The 18,245-nt window shown below is 43.4% G+C and overlaps 1 protein-coding gene across 5 annotated transcripts in view; it reads right to left on the bottom strand.

Annotated features, from left to right (window-relative positions):
* Nucleotides 1-764: 764 nt before the first annotated feature.
* akap11 (A-kinase anchoring protein 11) overlaps nucleotides 765-18,245 on the bottom strand; it is a 28,880-nt gene continuing 11,399 nt past the window's right edge. For 4 of the 5 annotated variants that reach the window (XM_014470523.2, XM_023337314.1, XM_023337316.1 and 1 more), the window contains 7 exons: nucleotides 15,940-16,204; nucleotides 10,497-14,862; nucleotides 10,239-10,379; nucleotides 8,652-8,738; nucleotides 3,473-3,516; nucleotides 3,164-3,363; nucleotides 765-1,783 (listed from right to left, as the gene is read on the bottom strand). In XM_014470523.2, the coding sequence (XP_014326009.1) occupies nucleotides 1,607-1,783; nucleotides 3,164-3,363; nucleotides 3,473-3,516; nucleotides 8,652-8,738; nucleotides 10,239-10,379; nucleotides 10,497-14,862; nucleotides 15,940-16,204 (5,280 nt within the window). In that variant the 3' untranslated portion in view covers nucleotides 765-1,606. The remainder of the gene's footprint in view (nucleotides 1,784-3,163; nucleotides 3,364-3,472; nucleotides 3,517-8,651; nucleotides 8,739-10,238; nucleotides 10,380-10,496; nucleotides 14,863-15,939; nucleotides 16,205-18,245) is intronic. The other variant, XM_023337317.1, reaches the window with a different exon arrangement.

Below are 18,245 nucleotides of genomic sequence, written 5' to 3' on the forward strand. Positions count from 1 at the left end.
ACCGGAGTCACCTTTAACTGCGTCTGGCAGCTTCCCACCAGTGGGACAGTTTAAGCAGCATGTCATGTTCGATTAGATACTTTTATGTTAAAAAAAAAAAAGATTTTTGTTTATATTAAATTACTCTAACTTTAGTAAACATCATGCACTCCGGGGTTTCTTACTAAGTTTGACAACTGAGGACGTTATAATGAAGCAAACAGATTCAAATCTACACAAAACACAAAATCTGATCCAGTATTTTTCATCTAGTTTCTAGTTCAAATGTCTTAGTAGACTTAAAATGAAGTAACTTGGAACAAACTTGTCAGCAAAATGTAAGAGCTTATGTAAATAATTCCTTAATATTGATTGAAACATATGTTTCACTGAAGGGCTTGGCTTTGTTTGGGTTGCTAGGTGACATTCTGAAGGTTTTTGAAACGGCTCATTTTCCAGACGCCAAAAGACTTTAATTTATTGACAAAAAAAAAAAAAAGACTGGGTGGGTTTTTTTTTAAGCACTTTGGTTGTTTTTACAAGCAGTAGAAACCCAAATTGATGTACAAAAATGTGCAAAATATGAACTTTGCATTATTGGTCCCCTTTAAAACAAGACCCTTTGTTAGTGTAACAATCTGCCAGTGGAACTCGTGCTTTAAAAACAAAATTAATGCATTACTGACTTAAAACAAGCTCCTATATCTTGCTGAAAAGTTACTTGTAAGTTAGATTTGTCTTATTTCCAGTGTTCTAAAACATTTGCACTAGAACCCAGAACAAAAATACTTGGTAAGATTTTGTATTTTTGCAGTGAACAACAATACTCCTTCATGAGGCTTTTTTTTTTTATATTTCTCTCTCTAAAGCCACGATTATGGCTTCTTATATCAACACAAGGTAACAGTAGCAGAAAAAGGTTTCTTACACCTTCACAGACAGCTTATATTTCTGACCGTTTGGCAGCACATTGATGAATTATGATGAAGAGTCTCAGCTCTTCACAGAAACTTCACCGAAGCGAACCGAAAGACAGGAAGTTTCAGATGATCAACTAAACGGTGGGATAATACTACTCCTTTGAATTGAATCTGATAATTCAAAAAGGGTGTGGTGTGTGGGTGTGTGTGTGTTTGGGTGCACAGTTGGTCTCTGAACATGTGGAAACACCACGGAGGTGAGCAGTGGATGTGATGACATCATCTGCTGAGCAGCTGTGGGGATTCCCTGTCAGAAAAAAAAACAAAACAAAAAAAAAAACACATTTTCTCTCTCCCAGCTCCATCCGTGTCTGTCTGGAAACACACAGGGTGGGTCTCTGACTCCTCAGCTCCAGAACACAGGGAGGCTTGGCAAGCGTGGGTGGGGGTGGAGGCAACAAGAGGGGTAGAAAGGGAGACGGCTCCTCTCATCCGACCTGGGGATACGAGGAGAAATCTGCAGCAACACAACAGGAAGGTGGAGAGAAAAAAAAAAACACAAATGCAGCTCAAGGAGCTCTTTGTAACATGCTGCCCGGCATGGGAGGGAATGGAACCGATAACACGGTTTCTGTGGCGCCCTCTGGTGGCTAACGAGATCCTTGAAATCTTGAAATAGAAAAACGAAACAAAAAAATCAGGAGGTTTTAAGCGTGTTCCAGGAGCCACTGGAAGAGCGGGGGGTGCTGGGTGTCTCCGGTTCCCCCCGGCGGCGGCGGCAGCAGCGCGTGGCAGAGGCTCTCCTCTTGGTAGCGCAGCAGCATGTGCAGCAGATCTGCCACCTTCCACTTTCTCTCCTGGAGCTTCTGCACCACAGCGGGCAGCTGAAGGGGCAGACAGAGTTCTGGTTAATGGCTGCCTGCTAGAAGAAGGGGGTCAGATACACAGGATGACGGAAAATTATCAAGGAATGAGAGAAGGATCACCAAAACAATTTGCATGCAGTCATGGGAAATAGTTGCGGTTGTCAGGGCCGGATTTACACGGATGTGGGCTGGAGCTAGTTTCGGTGCCCTACGCACTACTGAGAAATACTTCCACTAAGGCAATTTACAGAACATTAATATGCAGTTGTGTACATGAATTGATGCATGTTTAACACATCCACTGGCCAATGGCTCCATGATTTTCCCAAGCAAAATCTTATAAAATGTCATCATTTTGAATATAACTCCTCTAATATCAGGTTGTGAGATTTATATATAATATGATATAATATAATATAAAATAAGGTATGCAACAGACAAATCTTTAAATCTTTTTTTTTTTTTTAATCATTGGGGTCCCCAATCCTAAAAAAACCAAAATGAAATCGGGGCCCTGTAAGCCCTTTCTTTTTTTTTATCGCCCCACAAGGGGTCTTTTTGTGGGCTCTAGTGTCCCTTTTTTAAAGTAGGCTGACAGGAAAGGCGGAAGGAGACGGGGGAAGACATGCGGTAAACGTCGTCGGGTCCGGGAGTCGAACCCGCGACGGCCGCGTCGAGGCTACGTTTGCCTAAATGTGGGTCGCGCCAACCCCTCCGCCACCACGGCATGCCCCCTGTAAGGCCTTGCTAAAACCTGGGCCAGGCTGTATTATTTTTCACCTTCAAAAAAAAAAAATCATGACAGTAATTTTATTTTTCTTCATCAAATCATAAATCGTAGCACAATGGGAGAAACTAAGTACACCTTCAGCATTTCAGCAGATTACAAATAAAAACATCACCATGGGGCTACTGATCACACAGTCATTAAATATATAGATGAAAATAATATTTTGACACACAAGTGTACAAGTCCTGCTTTTAGCATGTTTGTTTCTAACATAAAAGAAAATCTCCAATTTAAAAATGCTTTAGAGTTGAAATGAACAAAAAATATTTGTTCAGTTCATTAAAAGCCTACATAAAAGTTTCTGCATACTTCCATAATAATCACAACTTTTGTTTGTTTTTATTTCTTCTCCTCCGTCTGTCACTGAAGTAATGACTGTCATTGTTTTGGTGTTGCGTTCGTGTTCCTGTAACTGCGCCCGGATTATGAGCGGAACAAACCGGACTCAGTTGTTAGACTGAACGGGACTGTTGAGAACGAACAGACAGAAACACTGAACTAAATGCAAAATGATTTAAACTAAATCTTCATGTTACCATCTGACTGTTGCTGCCAGATTCAGCCAATATCACCAGTTCCACAAAGTATGACTCATTTCACCGAATCACCTGCTGCAGCTCTCTGTCCACATTCAGCTGGATCTGAGGGACGTCGACCACGGAGGCTGCCGCCCACTGCAGCATGCTCCTGAGCTGGGGGTCAGAGGTCGCGTGCTGGAGGCCGCATCCCAGCTCCCTGAAGTCTGAATTGATGATGAGCAGAGCGGCGCGCGCGGTCTGTGCCGGAGTCCTGTCTGCACACAGCGTCCCTGCAGCACAGAAAGGCCAGCAGCCCTGCGTTAATCGGTTCTGGACCGGGCTCCCGGGACCCGGCCGGTGCGTGGCACACGGACGGAACAGAACGCTGACGCTGCTTACCACTGGACTCCCTGACCTCCGTCTCTTTGTCCTCGGTGTTAACGCTGTTGGACGACAGAACGTCACACAGGTTAGAGACCAAACAGCAGAGGTTGAGAACACAAGAGTTCTTTCCAAAGTATTCACGCCCCCTGAACCTTTTCAGATGTCGCATAGCAACCTCAAAGTATTCTATGTGGTAGAGCAAGATGCAAAGTGGGATATTTAGAAAACACTAAGCTGCAATTCCGTAACTGACGGTCCTGACGATTAATCAGTTAAACAAAAAGAAAAATTGGTACATTCTACAGATTTTATATTGAACCACCTAAGTCTTTATATACAATATTAGAACTAAATTAAAATATGTAAACAAACAAGTAATTTAATTCCTTTTTTAAATAAGAAAATCAACATTTTATTACCTAAAGTGCAACAACACAGCATTCCTTTAGTGAATTTGAACTGAGTGAAGCTATAACTAGGCCACTGAAGGAGTTTTAGTTTCAATATATTTTCAGGTGAAATGTTTTTTTATCCTGTTGGCATCAGCTTGACCATTTTTGTGGAAAATTTGAAATAACATCGCAATTATGCATTAGCATGAAAAAGCACAAAGATTTGTCGATTTTGCGTATTTTTCCACGTTTGTGGAATCACAAATAACTGGAGCGTGTGATTGACGTAAACACATAAAAACTGCTTTGATTTGATTGATAAGATAATATTTAAGTGCACAGCCGTTATCCTGAAGGATCTACTTATGTGTCTCTCTGGTGTGTAGAGGACCACATAAGAAGTTCACAGCGGGCCGGATTTGGCCCTCGGGCCTTGAATTTGACATGCTGCGCTGTAACGTGACAAAATGTGAAACTTTTCAGAGGACGTGAAGATTTTAAAAGTTTGAGTCTGTGAAGTTGCACGCAAAGGAACACAAATGATGATGAGGAGCACAGCAGAAACAATTTTCCTGATTTCATTACAGACTACCGCTTGGCTTGGCTGTCTAATGACTGTTAAGATGCGACAATACAGAAAACATCTTGATCAGTTTTTCTCCCTGATATCTTTTCTGTCAGTTTTGTTGATCCTCGCCAACAGGTAAACAGTCATTTCTCCTCCTCAGGATTGCTAATCACAGACTTGTTGACACAGCCTGTGGCAACAGACACGTCGACTCTGCTAGAGCTGTGAAAAGGAGGGCAAATACCTGAGCCGGCTTTTTTTAGGCACCGAGAAACAGAAAACACCAAATATATACAACGTATCCACGACCAACCCACCGGCTCCCAGCGCCGCTGTTGCCTTAAGGCTACAAACCATTTAGAAAATGTCTTGTACAGCACAATCCGACTAGTTCCAGCTTGACAAAAAGCCTATTATTAAATATATTTACTTCAGATGAAGTATAATTAACAGCAACAACCGGCAGGTATCATGAGTAAGTGATAGCTGGCGTGAGGTCTCTTGCATCACGGCGGAGGAATGCTGGAACGCTCAGCTTTGCAAATTGTTTTAATTCAGGATCATTGGAGGACATTGAGGATGTTTGGGGTCATGCCACGGCATCTGAGGCGGATTTAAGTCCGGACTTTGACTAGCCCGCTCCAAAGCCTTGATTGTTTTCAAACTATTAAGAGGTGGATTTGTTGGTGTGCTTTGGATCATGAACAAAGCTTGATGGAGCAAACTTGTAGCTATGAGGCATAAGAGGAACCACACCTCCCAAAAAGTTCCACTTTTGTCTCATTAGTCCACAGAATATTTTTCGGCCAAATCTTGGGCATTATCAAATGTTGGGAAATATGAACTCTTCATCAAAGTGTGAAGAGGACTGTGGACATGCAGCAAGTCAGTGGAATTACTGGAAATATAGACAGCAGTCATGCTGAAAGCCAGTCAAAGTGTCTAAGTGGTATAAAGAAACGGCTTCAATGCTTTTTCTCATCTGATTATGCAACAATTCAATTGTAAGGCCCTGAGTTGAGATATATAAAATAGAAGATGCAGACATAAAATAAGAAAAGTTGAATTCATGTAAATTGAAAATAAAGAGAGGGCAACCAAAAGCGGCAGTTGTTTGAAAAATGGGATGGATGGTAAAACGAGATCAGTTTCAGAAGAACATTTCTTTTTGTGCCAGAAAAAGTTTTCCAAAAAAAAAAGTGCAAAGGGAAGAACTGAAATTACTTATATCTGCCGGACATGTGAAAAAGTATACACTGTGTTCCAAATTGCTATGCAAATTTGATTAAAGTGTCATAAAAATAAAAAATTTTGTTGTGCTATTAAATTTCTAGATGGTATTGTGTGTCAGGGTTCTTTAAATCACTCTAATTAATTTCAGAGAGCTGGTTGATTAGTTTGTCTGGTGAGCTCAATTAAAGGAAATCTACTTAAGGATGTTCCACATTATTAAGCAGGCCACAGGTTTCAAACAATATGGGAAAGAGAAATAATCTCTGCTGATGAAAATCATCAGATCGTGTAGTGACCAATAACAAGGTATGAAAACATTAGATATTTAACAAAAACTGAAGCGTTATCGTACTGTGAAGAGATTTGTGGCTGATTCAGAACAAAGATGGGTTTGTACAGATAAAGGCAGAATGAGGAAAGTTTCTGTTAGACAAATTCATCAGATTAAGAGAGCAGCTGTTAAAATGCCCTTACAAAACAGCAAACAGTTATTTGAAGCTGCTGGAGCCTCTGGAACCTCAAGGTGGAGGATCCTCCAGAGGCTTGAGGTGCATGAAGCTACTATTGGGCCCCTAACCAGAGCTCACAAGCAGAAACGGTCGCAGTGGGCCCAGCCGAACATGAAGATTAATTTTCAAACAGACTTGTTCACTGATGACTGCTGTGCAACCCTGGATGGTCCAGATGGACGCAGTAGTGGATTGGTGGTAGATGGCCACCACGTCCCATTTTAACACGGCTGTGACGTCAGCAAGGAGGTGGTGGAGTCATTTTATGGGCTGAAATCATGGGGAGAGAATCATTGGTCGGCCCCTTCAGAGTCCCTGAAGGTGTGAAAATGACCTCAGCAAAGTAGATGAACTTTCTGACTGATCACTTTCTTTCATGGTTCAGAAAGAAGAGCCGAACCTTCAGTAGCAAAATCATCTTCATCATGACAATGCACCATCTCATGCTGCAAGGAATACCACTGTGTCATTGGCTGCTATGGGCATAAAAGGGCAGAAACTCATCACCACCACTGGTCACCAACCTCCTCTGACCTCTGACCTCAACCCTATTGAGAACCTTTGGAGTTTCCTCAAGCAGAAGATCTGAGGGTGGAATGCAGTTCATATCAAAACAGCAGCTCTGGGAAGGTTTTCTGACATCCTGCAGAGAAATTGAAGCAGAAACTTTCCACAAACTCACAAGTTCAATGGATCAAGAATTGTGCTGTGATATCAAAGAAGGTTTTATGTTAACATGTTACTTGGTCTGTTAAGATGTTTTTGATTGAAATAGCTTTTGATTTTAGTACATGTGACCACTTAATGCAAACGGTCATTCAAAGAATGACCGTTTGCAGTTCTTTGTAATCCATAAAATGTTTAGAAAATCTGCTGTGCATAATAATTTGGAACAGTGCATTTTGAATTTTTTTACTTTTGATAAAAATACTGTTCTCACGGGGAGCTTTGTTCAGTAAAATTTGATTTATACTGTAATAGTTCATGACTTGAAAATTATACTGACCATCATTTGCATTGACCATTTAAGAAAATCTGAGAAAATATCACTTGCATAATAATTTGGAACACGGTGTAAATAATACAGGAAAAATAGGTTCTGTTCAGAAATGCCTGGTAATGGAGTTGGTAATATTTTTTTCCTCCTTGGCTACTTTATCTGGGTGAGTAACAATGACAGCATGAGTATTTTAATAAAAAACAGGTATTAGAAGCAAGAAAGTATATGCAGAAATATAAAAACATTAACCATGCAGTTTGAATGCAGACGTCACTGTAAACAAGCACATATCATGAAACCTGTCTATGTGGAGAGCTGCAGCGCAACCATGCAAGATGCTGCTGGTTCTTTCTGTGACACAATGTAAGACTCAATTTACCCAAAGCAAAGATACGTCACTGTTAGCTTCATTTTATTTTTACTACAACAAATTAGTTCCCTTAATCCAGGAGGTGAAATATATATATATAGGGTGAGTGATTTTTTTAAACAACGTTTCTGTTTTTCTTGTATACTACCTTCTGTATAATTAAATGACAACAAATGGACTGACTGTTAGTCTGAAGCCTTTTCTACATGCCTATGTAGGAATGCGTGTGTATGTGTGTCTTTCAGTGCTCCAAGTCAGGGAGCATTGACTGAAACTGGAGTCAGCTGTACAGTATTGTCAGTCAAGACTATAACATCCCTCTCTTCCTGAGAATCATCCCTCTCCTTTCTCATTGGCAACATTATGGTTTCTCTTTGGTTTCTCTAATGCTATGTGAAATAAATGCTATTTCAACTAATTCCAATCTGCTCCTCTCTTCCCCTCTATGCTACAGCCTTTGAGCAGCGCAAAATATTGGGGGCTCGTCCGGGAGACATTCACTGAATGACAGACACCATCACATAGGTTGGCTTTTCAGAGCATTCAGATATGATATGTTGGGTTCATTCTTTCATCAGTAAAAGATCAAAGGGAAATGTCAGTGCTAAGAACTTATTTTATTTTGGTTGACCATGCTAGCTGTGCTTCCGTAAACCATAGCATTGCGCAATTTGACATTTTGGAGATAAACACGCAATTTTGACAAAACTCTCATTTTTTGTTAAAAGGTTTTGTGCTATGGTGAGGTGTTTTTATTGGCCGTATCAAAATTGGTTTATTTCACAAATCTGCAATGGAAAAAAATGAGTTTTTCACATCACACCAGGACCAACAACTGGATGTTGCCACTGGTGCAAACCACAAAGAAGAAGTTGATAGAAAGTAGCTGGGGGATCATGACGTAGCATGTTTTTTAATCTCTTATTGTGTGAACCCACTTAAATGCGTTTCTTAAATGATGGAAACACAGCAATTGCAAACTTGTGTTTTATGGACATAAGCAGAGTATTGGCAAATTGACAACGTTTTGCACACATCTGTAATGGAAACACAGCTACCGTTGTGTCTTTTTCTGGTTTGGGTTAGTGTTTAGGAAGCGGTACGAGGCTGTGGTGGACCAACCTGTCAGAGGGGGAGAACGACATACGCTCCTCACACACTTCCCCTTCAAGGCCCAGACTGCTCCAACTACTGCTGTTCCCATTGCTGCTGAGGAGAAAAGGCAGGTTATGCCAACATCAGAGCCAGATGATACAATAATGATCAGTTTCCTCATGTTCTTATCCCTCATGTAATGTACATAAACAATAGTCAGAGTAAAGAATTATTCTGGAGATTTGCAGTAGTCCTATAACTGTTAGGTAAGGCGCAAAACAAAGGAGAGTTTTCCAGATGAGGTAGATCTTTCCCCTGTGTCTCCCCACTGAATCATTTGTTGCTAAAGGCTTAAAAGTGTGAGATCATCGTGCTGTTGTCCCTACACAACCGAGGTACTCATGTAGGTTCCACCAAGACAACCAGCAGGCAACAGAAGCACAACAACACTCAGTCTCTGTGGTATGAGTAATTAGCCAGCAGGCAGGATCCCCTGAAATGCAATGAGCATTCATCTCAGAGATTCTGGAAGGTGTGCATAATTGATAGCTAAACATACCTTCAATAATCAGCAATTACCTCAGCTTTCTCCTGTGGCTTTACTGAGTGACACGCGCCAAAACAAGCTCCATTTGTCACCATGCTTCTTGGCTAAATAGGCCCATCAAGGTGTTTTGCTTTCTTGTGTCACTTCATCGACAGAGCGGAAATGGTTCCGGAAGGCTCTAATGAATTACACATGACGGACTTTGTTCTGACAGAAACGGAGCCAGAAGTGAACAGAGAACTCACAGACACGCCTTTAGAAAATATTATGATACATTATCTTGGTCTAGATCACACACTGTGTTGTTTTGGTATCTGAGGGAAGAATGGCAGATGTTGTCAGTTTTGCTTCCATAGAGACAAAAAACTTTTACGGGGGCCTCATTTCCAGGGGAGTCACCTACAAACAAGATTTCCACTACAACTATGACCTCAGGCAAAAGTATGGAATCAGACATGGGAGAATATTCAGACATCCTACAAATAAAGATAATCCATATGAGACTGATCATCGCTATTGGCAACCTGGCAAAATAAAAATCCAAAATTTCACACTGATAAACTAAACATAACATTTAACATAAACATTTTATTTTAGTACATGTATTTAGTGGGGCAAAAGATTTCTTCCCAAAAATAAAATGTTCATAGCCGAATCCCAGGTGGGACAATTATTTTATATACTTTTAAAATAAATGTTACCAATTTTTTTATTTATATGAAATGACACCAAGATTTATTTAGCATTTCTACTATAAACAGTCCAGATGGGTTGGAACAAGGGATGAATATGTGAAAAAGTCTACAGCTAAATGATTTGAACACACGGAGATGTTCAAAAAGTAATTCTCGTCAGCTAACTTTGTGGTGCAAAAGGAGGAAGTTAGACTTGAAGTTATTATTAACTGCAGCAAGTGTGCTAAAGAGCACTATAGGAGTAGTTAGACCTGTATGATTGCATCTTGCAACGGATTATTCCCTATGGATTAGCTCACCCTAACCAACAGCACAAGCTTTCTGATAGTTGTGCAGAGATCTGGATGTGGGAAACAGCCAGAGGTCGTTTACCTGTCACTGAGATGGAGGAAGCTGCTGTTGTCGTCTGGGTGATCGTCCTCAAAGCTCAGGTTAGACCAGCTGCCCAGACTGTCTTCTCCCACACTCAGCTGCTGGGACACTGTGGACTCAGTCTGTTCCCGACCTGGAGAACTAGATGAAAAGTTAAAGTGAGTATTTCCACGTTATTTAAAAATGCAAACACGCTAATTACACAATGCTGCTTTCATGCTATAGAAACCGTCCAGTCCAAGCATCTGAAGGACATACCTGATGTTGGCAGCCTGACAGACGTTAGACAGCGCTGATGTCATGATCTCTGCTGTTAGGCTCTCAGCGAAGCTGGTGCCATCATGGCCGATCCCACTGTCTGCATTAAGGCTGGCATTACTCAGCTCACGCTTAGCCGTTTCCAATGCCAGAGACACAACTTCTTCTGCGAATGCTGCCCTGTGGTCCAGGTCGATGTGGATCTTGGGAATTTCCACACTAGGGAGGCGCTCTGATGCCAAGTGACTTTCTGATGCTCTTATCCTTCTCTGTAAGGCAGGCTGGTAAGGGTGTCTGCTAAGTTTGGTGCAGTGAGGACATTCCTGAGACAGGCAGTAACGGCAGGTCCTCTCTCCTCCAGACTGGACAGCAGCCGACCCCTCAGACAGCCTCTGGGCGTGAGAGTGCCGATCGTAGCCACGAGTCTGTGAATGTTCCCAGGAGGAATGTCCGACGGACGCCAGGCTCATTTTGACGGTGTCATCGACTATCTTCCTGGCATAATGCTCAATGACCTGCATCACCCCGCTGCTGTAACCCCTATCATACAGGCTTCCTGTACTGTGGTAATGTCTATTTTTATCCTCCTTGGACAACAGAGGGCAGGAGAAAGAGTTTCTAATGATGTTCTCAGCCATATCTTCAAGTTTGGACTTTTTATAAAGACAGGAGTCAGTGAGAGACTTCGGAAGGCGAACTGAAGAAAGATGCAGTTTGCGTGTGACATCACAGGTGATGTTGTAAGCTAAAGACTCTGCAAAGTTGACCAGGTCCACGTACTCCCTCTTGCTCTGCTTGTCAGAAACCCGGCAGCAACACTCAGTGTTCTCACCGGACACTAACCCCATAGATTCTGATCTAGATTTGGATGCTAAGGTCTCATTGCCAGAAGCTTTCCATTCATCCGGCAGGGACTTGGAGGACAGAAGGCGACTGCTGGAGGGCCTTTGCTTGTTCTTACGACTAGCATGAGCCAGGCCTAATTTAATAGAGCGGTATGCCAGGCGGCTTGCATACTGGTCTAGGACCAACTCCCTAGTGCCACCTTCCTTTTTCAGCACCTTGATGAGGTAGCCCGCGTATTCATCTGTCACACTCTCACAGCTAGGGTACTCGGAGGACATACCAGAGCTGGAGCTGGTACTTGAAGTGGAATGGGGAGACTGAGAAACTGAAGCTATCAGGTCATTGGACCACTGCTCTGCAAGCTTTGCTAACCTTGAGTTTCGGCTCTGGTCTGTACTGGGCTGAGACTGGTGACGGTGGCGCGGACGCCAACCATCAGAGCTGGATCTTCTTCGGAGCTCCTGAGTTCTGTGGTAGGGACACCGTTGTCCGGAGCTAATCATTGTCTTCACATTGTTTATGACCTGTCCTGCCACCTCGCCTGCATACACCCACAACGTGTTCAGGGTCTGTTCTGAGAACTGAGCCACACTGTCCCTCCTTTGTTCGCTGCTCTTGCTTAACTCCCCCCCTTCCTCTGACCCTCCTAATGTATCCATCTCAGTCGCCATAGAAACTATGTGGCAGGCCAAACGCTCAGCATAATGGAGGGCTTCCTTGTTAGACATCCTACGAGACGACACCTGACGGTGGTCTCGTTGCCCACAGTCTGCCTCTACACCTCTCTTAGTTCCACTAACACCTTCTTCCTCAACTGGTTCTTCCTCTTCAACATCTTCATCACCAACCACCTCCTCAGACAGAGACCGCATGAGGCTGAGCATAAACTCAGCCTTGTCTGATTCAGGGATGGCGTCTTCAGGGCCAGGACCTGGCTCGGGGTGATAATGAGGGGTTGGGGGAGGAGTCGCAGGGGAAAATTCATTGGCTAGCTTGCTTTTCAGCTTCTTGGAAAACTGTTTGATCTGTTTTTCTTTAGAGACTTCACTGGGCTGCTGAGGGGTGGAAGGAGGGGTACCGGGAGTCCCTGCAGACTTTTGGCCAGAGCTTGGAGGTGGCTCATCCGGAATGCCAGATATCCGGCCCCGTCCAAGCAGAGCTGCACTAGGCACATTGAGAGTATCCATCATCACAGGATGCGTTTGATCCACACCTCTTCCCCTGGGATCCGTTTCACACTGGACTTTCCCCTGGTTGGAGGAACCAGCTGGAAAGGAAACAGGAGGAGCAAACTCAGGAGTCCACCCCTGTCGGACACACCCATCATATCTGAAGCGCTCCCTATCTGCTCTGTGCTTTGAAAGCGAATCTGCTGTTTCCTGCGCTGAGGAGGAGTTCCTTCGGCTTCCGATGGACTTTGTAAGGAAGTCAGTGCAGTCGCCAAAACCCTTCTTCATTTTAGAAGTGGTAATAAGCTCACAGGCCTCAGTTACAATCATATCCACAATGTTGCCAGAGAAGTTTTGGAATAACCTTTGTTGAGAGGAGCCTCCCACAGGTATGGAGTTCTGGGTTTCGTGATGGTAAGCATGAGAGTGTTTAGAGGAGGTACTGTCAGTCGATGTTACAGTTATTCTTTTGGTGTTGACCTTTGGGCTATCTGGCTTGTACTGGGAAGCTTCCTCTGGATCCTGGAAGCTGGAGAGGGCTTGGCCAGCATGGGGAACAGGAATACAGCTAGCCATGCCTGAGACGGTGAACAGAGCGTTCTTCACTGTGCAGGAAGCCTCCTCTCCTGACAGCCCTGGAACTGCTGAAGTGGAGCTGGAGCTTAAAACTTGTTTGTTAGCAAAGATGCTGCTGGTATGAGTGCTAGTATTCTCAGCATTGACATAACAGACGTTATCCAAGGACACACTAATGGCCGCTTGGCTCGTAAAGGCAACGTCAGCCTGAGAGAGCTCTATGAAGGCTTCCTGTATGACGGACTCGGACAAATCCGAAGCATAGGAGGAGACCACTTCCTCTTCTTCTTCTTCTTCTGCTTGCCCATGGCCAAAAGCCCAATCACTAGGTGTGATAGGGGTCGAAGGGTGGGAGAACTGACACACTTCCATTATGCCTTCAAACACCAGCTCCTCAGCCAGGTCGGCAGCAAACTGCGTCACTGTGTTGTGGAAAATCTGTTTTTTTACAGTGAGGAACTCTTTAAGAGCCCCAGAAATGGCTTCACCGACAAGGAAGCCAGCTAATCCGTTGATAGCTCGCTCCTTCAAGACATACGCACGTCGCATGCCAATTTCGTGAAAGGCCATCTGAAAAACTGAGGAGGTGAGTCTAGCAGCCAGGTGACACAGGGTGGTGGTACAGGAGGATACGCCTTTTTGGAGGTCTCGCAGGGCGCTCCCCAAGCTCATCTCCACCAGGTCAGAAGCAAATCTCTGAATGCCATCCTTTAGAGACTGGGACTTCTTCTGCAACTTGGCTACTGTGACAGTCTCTTGAATGTCTGACAATTTCATCAGATAGCCCGATGGGTTCTTGAACTCTTTGTGGCAGACACAGCTGAGATTCTTGTTGTCACTGATGTCAACAGCAGTTTGGAAACCACACACCGATCCTAGAATTTCTTTGGACAGATTGTTGGCAAAGTCTGAGTAGGTCTTATACAAGGAGCAGAGGTCTTGAGGTTTACGTAGCTCTGACTTGTCCTCCCCTTTCTCTTCCGTCTTCCAGAAGTATTCCAGTGGTCCGTTAGTCTCCACCAAAGGACTAAAGGCAGAAGAGCTGACAGGACTGAAGAGAGGTCCTCCATTTTCCTCAGATGGTGTCTGCGCCAACCAAGGGGAGTCGGACATGTCGGGGTGAACTGAGTAGGGAGAACCTGGTTTCAGAGGAGTAGGTTTTTTCACATTGGCTGGGAGAGTGGGCTGGTCAAAGCGCTGAGGGTTCATGCTCTTGGTTGAGCAACCCCTGGAAACATACTTCAAAGTGGGACCACTGGAACCAGCCTCAGACTTATTCTGTGCAGTCGAGGCACTGATGGAGTCCAGAGGGAGAGTTAGAGTGCAGCTCTCTGAGCTTAGCTCCTCCAGGTCATCAAACTGGTCAAAGCTGTCAAAGAATTCACTAACTTCAGAGTCTGAGTCTTCAACTCGATCTCTGGGTCCCCCTGGCACCTGGGGGATGTCCAACTTAGCCAACAGGCTCCTCTGGTAGCCCACTTCATCCAGGAAAATGATTGGGCTGGGGCTGGAGCAGTCAGACTCCTCTGATTCGCTAAGGTGAGTTGAAGGAGAGGCCGGACGAGCTCCGGGACTGCAGTAGGTCCACTGGGATTCAACCCCTGACGATGACCGCTGCACTGTGACAGAAACATCGGGACCATGTTTGGCTGAATGTTTCTTGGAAGATGAACTCATGATAATGCGGGATCCTGACAGTTCCTTCTTTCTTTTGTGGGCTGGGATGGTCTGTGAAGCCACATCACGCTTCTTAAAATGGCAAAATGCAGCTGCAGCTGGGGAGGTGAACAGAAAATTGAAGGAAGGTTAAACTGGTTAGTACTATATTAAAATAACCAAATAGGACATTCAGAGGGTAAAGAGCTGTCCACAAAGGAAGTTAAAAAAAATTGAGGAGGAAATTAAACATTTGGGACAAACTGGCTGATGTTTTAGTACCTACATGCAAACATTTAGGAAATACGATATATATGGTTTTCCTAACCTTCACCCTAATTACTGATGCACTGAGAAGTGGTCTGGGGGGTGGAAGTGGAACATTATTAGCAACTCAACAATGTATTCTCTTTCCAATGGGTGAACATTGCTAGGATGGGATGACAATAATAATCGCACACAGCGTGAATGCTGATAGTGTGAAGAAGTCCGTGTGAAGTGTAAACCTGAACCATTTTATACATCAGTGAGGTGTTTAAACGAGATATCAGAGCTATTCAAAAGCAGACTGCTGCGACATGTCGACGTATATCTGCAGTTTATGCAGGTTGCAAGCAGCGGAGAGGAAGCAGGACGTCAAACAACTTTAGGACAGTTTAAAGGAAATGTTAGGAACATGTTGGATTTGGAAATGTCCTCCACCTCCTTCCTAGCTACTCTTGGTCAAAAACAAACAATAAGAGCAAGAAGGAGGGTCTTGGCGCCGTCAAGCATCCTTGCCTATGCAATGTTACATATGCTAATAGCAGAGAAACAACTGCCATTAGCAGTTTTTATCCGCCGCCATCCTAACTAAACTTAGCATTCATGACAAACTATTGTCAGAAAGACGATGTAGGGGAAGAGAATGGAGAGGCGCATACATGAGCTTAATTGTCAGCGCTAAGCCCTCCTCTTGGCTCTGACTGATTGTTTCTGACAGAGATATGTATTTCTGCAATTAGTACTGGGATTAGTACTGGGAGGAGCTCCATTTTTTCACAGATTATCTGCCTCATATTATACAGGTCTGTATATATTATATATTAATGTGGCAGTTTCAACAACTATGTAACAAAAACATATTTTTTAAGTGACATACTACAGCTTTAAATCCCAGATCCTACTAAATCCCAGCACTCCTTACATGAACCTACAGGGATTGTCTCTAGTGTCTTCCTCCTCCAGATGCTCCAGTGCAGTGACAAAATCATCTTCGATCGATGAGACCGACTGGTTGGTGTCGTCTTCTTCCGGCTGGCTGGGCTCGTTGAGACCCCTCTGAAGATCCTGGAGCTCCAGCACATAGCGGACCCCCGCTATGTAGCATCCCAACAATCCCACCAAAGACGCTACGCTGGCCTGGGGGTACACGCCTGTGGAGGGGTTGTGCCTCAGGACACACACAGCCTTTAGCCAACACTGGGTGGGGAGACAAAAAGAGAAATGTTTTAATGTCCGGACAAAAAAAAAAATACATCATTTGTGTCAAACAAGAGGACTGACATGTCCCTGTTCTGCATGTCTTGGATAAGATTTTGTTTTTTAACCTCAGCAAGTTCAGCTGAACTCAAATGGGGAATTTCTCATACGTTACAGGAGTGGGATAGAAGTGCTATTGTTATGTCTGTGCTCTGATTGCAAGTTGTCAGAACACAGAATAAGTTTTTGCAAAGCCACACTTTAGAATTCAGATCTGTGGGAGGTCCCGCCGACTGAAATGGAAAGAAAACCCACAAAATGAGCTGCAGGGCCTCCGTGAACCCAAACAAGACACAAAGGACCGGGGAAGGACAAGGCTGCAGTGGTGGGCTGCGAAAACAACATCTGTCCGTCCGTCCGTCCCACCTGCATTTCCTCTAAAGCGTGAGAAAGGCCCTGGCTGTTTCTGTTGGACTGACACGACCGACAACATTTTGGTCAACAGCCGGAGGAATGCAAGGTTGCTGGTGGAGGAGGACATGGAGTATATTACTCTGTTTTATGTTTTGAGTAAATCATCTACAGATGGACAAAAGCAAAAACTACAGCCGCTTATTTCAAGTCAAAAGCTCATTTTCAAAAAAGGAAACATATTTTAGTTAAATCATAAATACATAACTGCCATTTTAAAGGTTGGACAAACTATCTGATATCGACATAGCTTATCAATAGAGATTTTCTGAGTAAGATATCTCACATCTGGATCGGTTTCCTCAGAATCTGGATCAGTGAGTGATGAGCAGGAGGAGAGATTCATCAGGACAGAAAAAAGACGGAGAGTTTTGCACAATGAGGACGTAATGCTCAATTTACTTACCGTTATTACTGTTTATTATTCAACTTACAGAAAGCCAAGTTTGTAATATTTAATTAACCCTAACTCTAGCCCTTAATACACTCTGAAACAATTTTTCTCTCCTAAAACCTTTTTCGGACCAAACTTCGAAACTTCAGGGCCAAACTTCGCACTTTGAAATGTCTTGCTGCTGAAATGTGCTATACAAATAAAATTTGATTGATTGATTGATTCGGATGAGAAATACTGATAATCTCACAAAAATGTCATTAATTTAGTCAGAAGACCAGATTTCTCTAAATCAAGTTAGAATAAAAACCTGACCTGATTGAGAAAAATTTACATGATTTCTGTATTCAGCGGTGGAAAACAGTCCTAATTCAGTTGGGAAAAAAATACGGGCAACTTTCCAAAATATGTTTTGTAACCCAGTGTAATCGAACTCTGGTGCAGTTCAAAAATCAAACACTGGTCCGCCTACAAACCTCGGTCTCTGTTCAGTTGAAGTGAACTCTGGCGCGGTTTGAATGCGTATGTGAATGCAATCGCTCCAAAAGCAGGAAGCGAACTACAGCGCAGGGCATTCTGAGTAAGTACAAATGCGAGAAACTTTCGCTAGCCAGAGAAATGGCTCATGGTCTTTTACCAAAAACAAAAGAGAAACCCTACAAACGATCAAATCTGACGCTTCTCCATTTTTGTTTACATTTTATGACAAAGGAAGTTGCGCTCATGTCTTCCTTAGAGATTTTCAAGTTGTTTCCTTCAGTGTTTCCTGCTGCAGCGCCACCACAGGCAAGGTGGGGAACAGGTTTTCGTTTGGTGTGGAAGAGAACCAAAACAGCTGAAAATGAAACAAATGTTACAATTTTAGTCCCCAGTCAAAACCGAGTCTACCAGACCATGAGGTGCGAAAAACCATTAAAGTTCTCAATCATTGCAGAAACAGAGGAAAGTGTATCATGCATCCAGCACATGCTGCGCCTCATTATGATCCGGTATTCAATGAGTTCTATTTATTTCATAAAAGTTAGGGATTCTAAGAGACATAAGGTACTGTTTCACAACCTGACATTGTTGCCTAAAGTCTTAAAATGCTTGTGATATTCAGTGGCCTTAGTACTACAGACAAACACTACAGCAGCTCCCCCTACAGTCTGCTCTTTGCAACACTGTCTATCGCTG

The sequence above is a fragment of the Xiphophorus maculatus genome, chromosome 7 (genome assembly GCF_002775205.1).
Source record: "Xiphophorus maculatus strain JP 163 A chromosome 7, X_maculatus-5.0-male, whole genome shotgun sequence".
Classification (NCBI taxonomy): domain Eukaryota; kingdom Metazoa; phylum Chordata; class Actinopteri; order Cyprinodontiformes; family Poeciliidae; genus Xiphophorus; species Xiphophorus maculatus.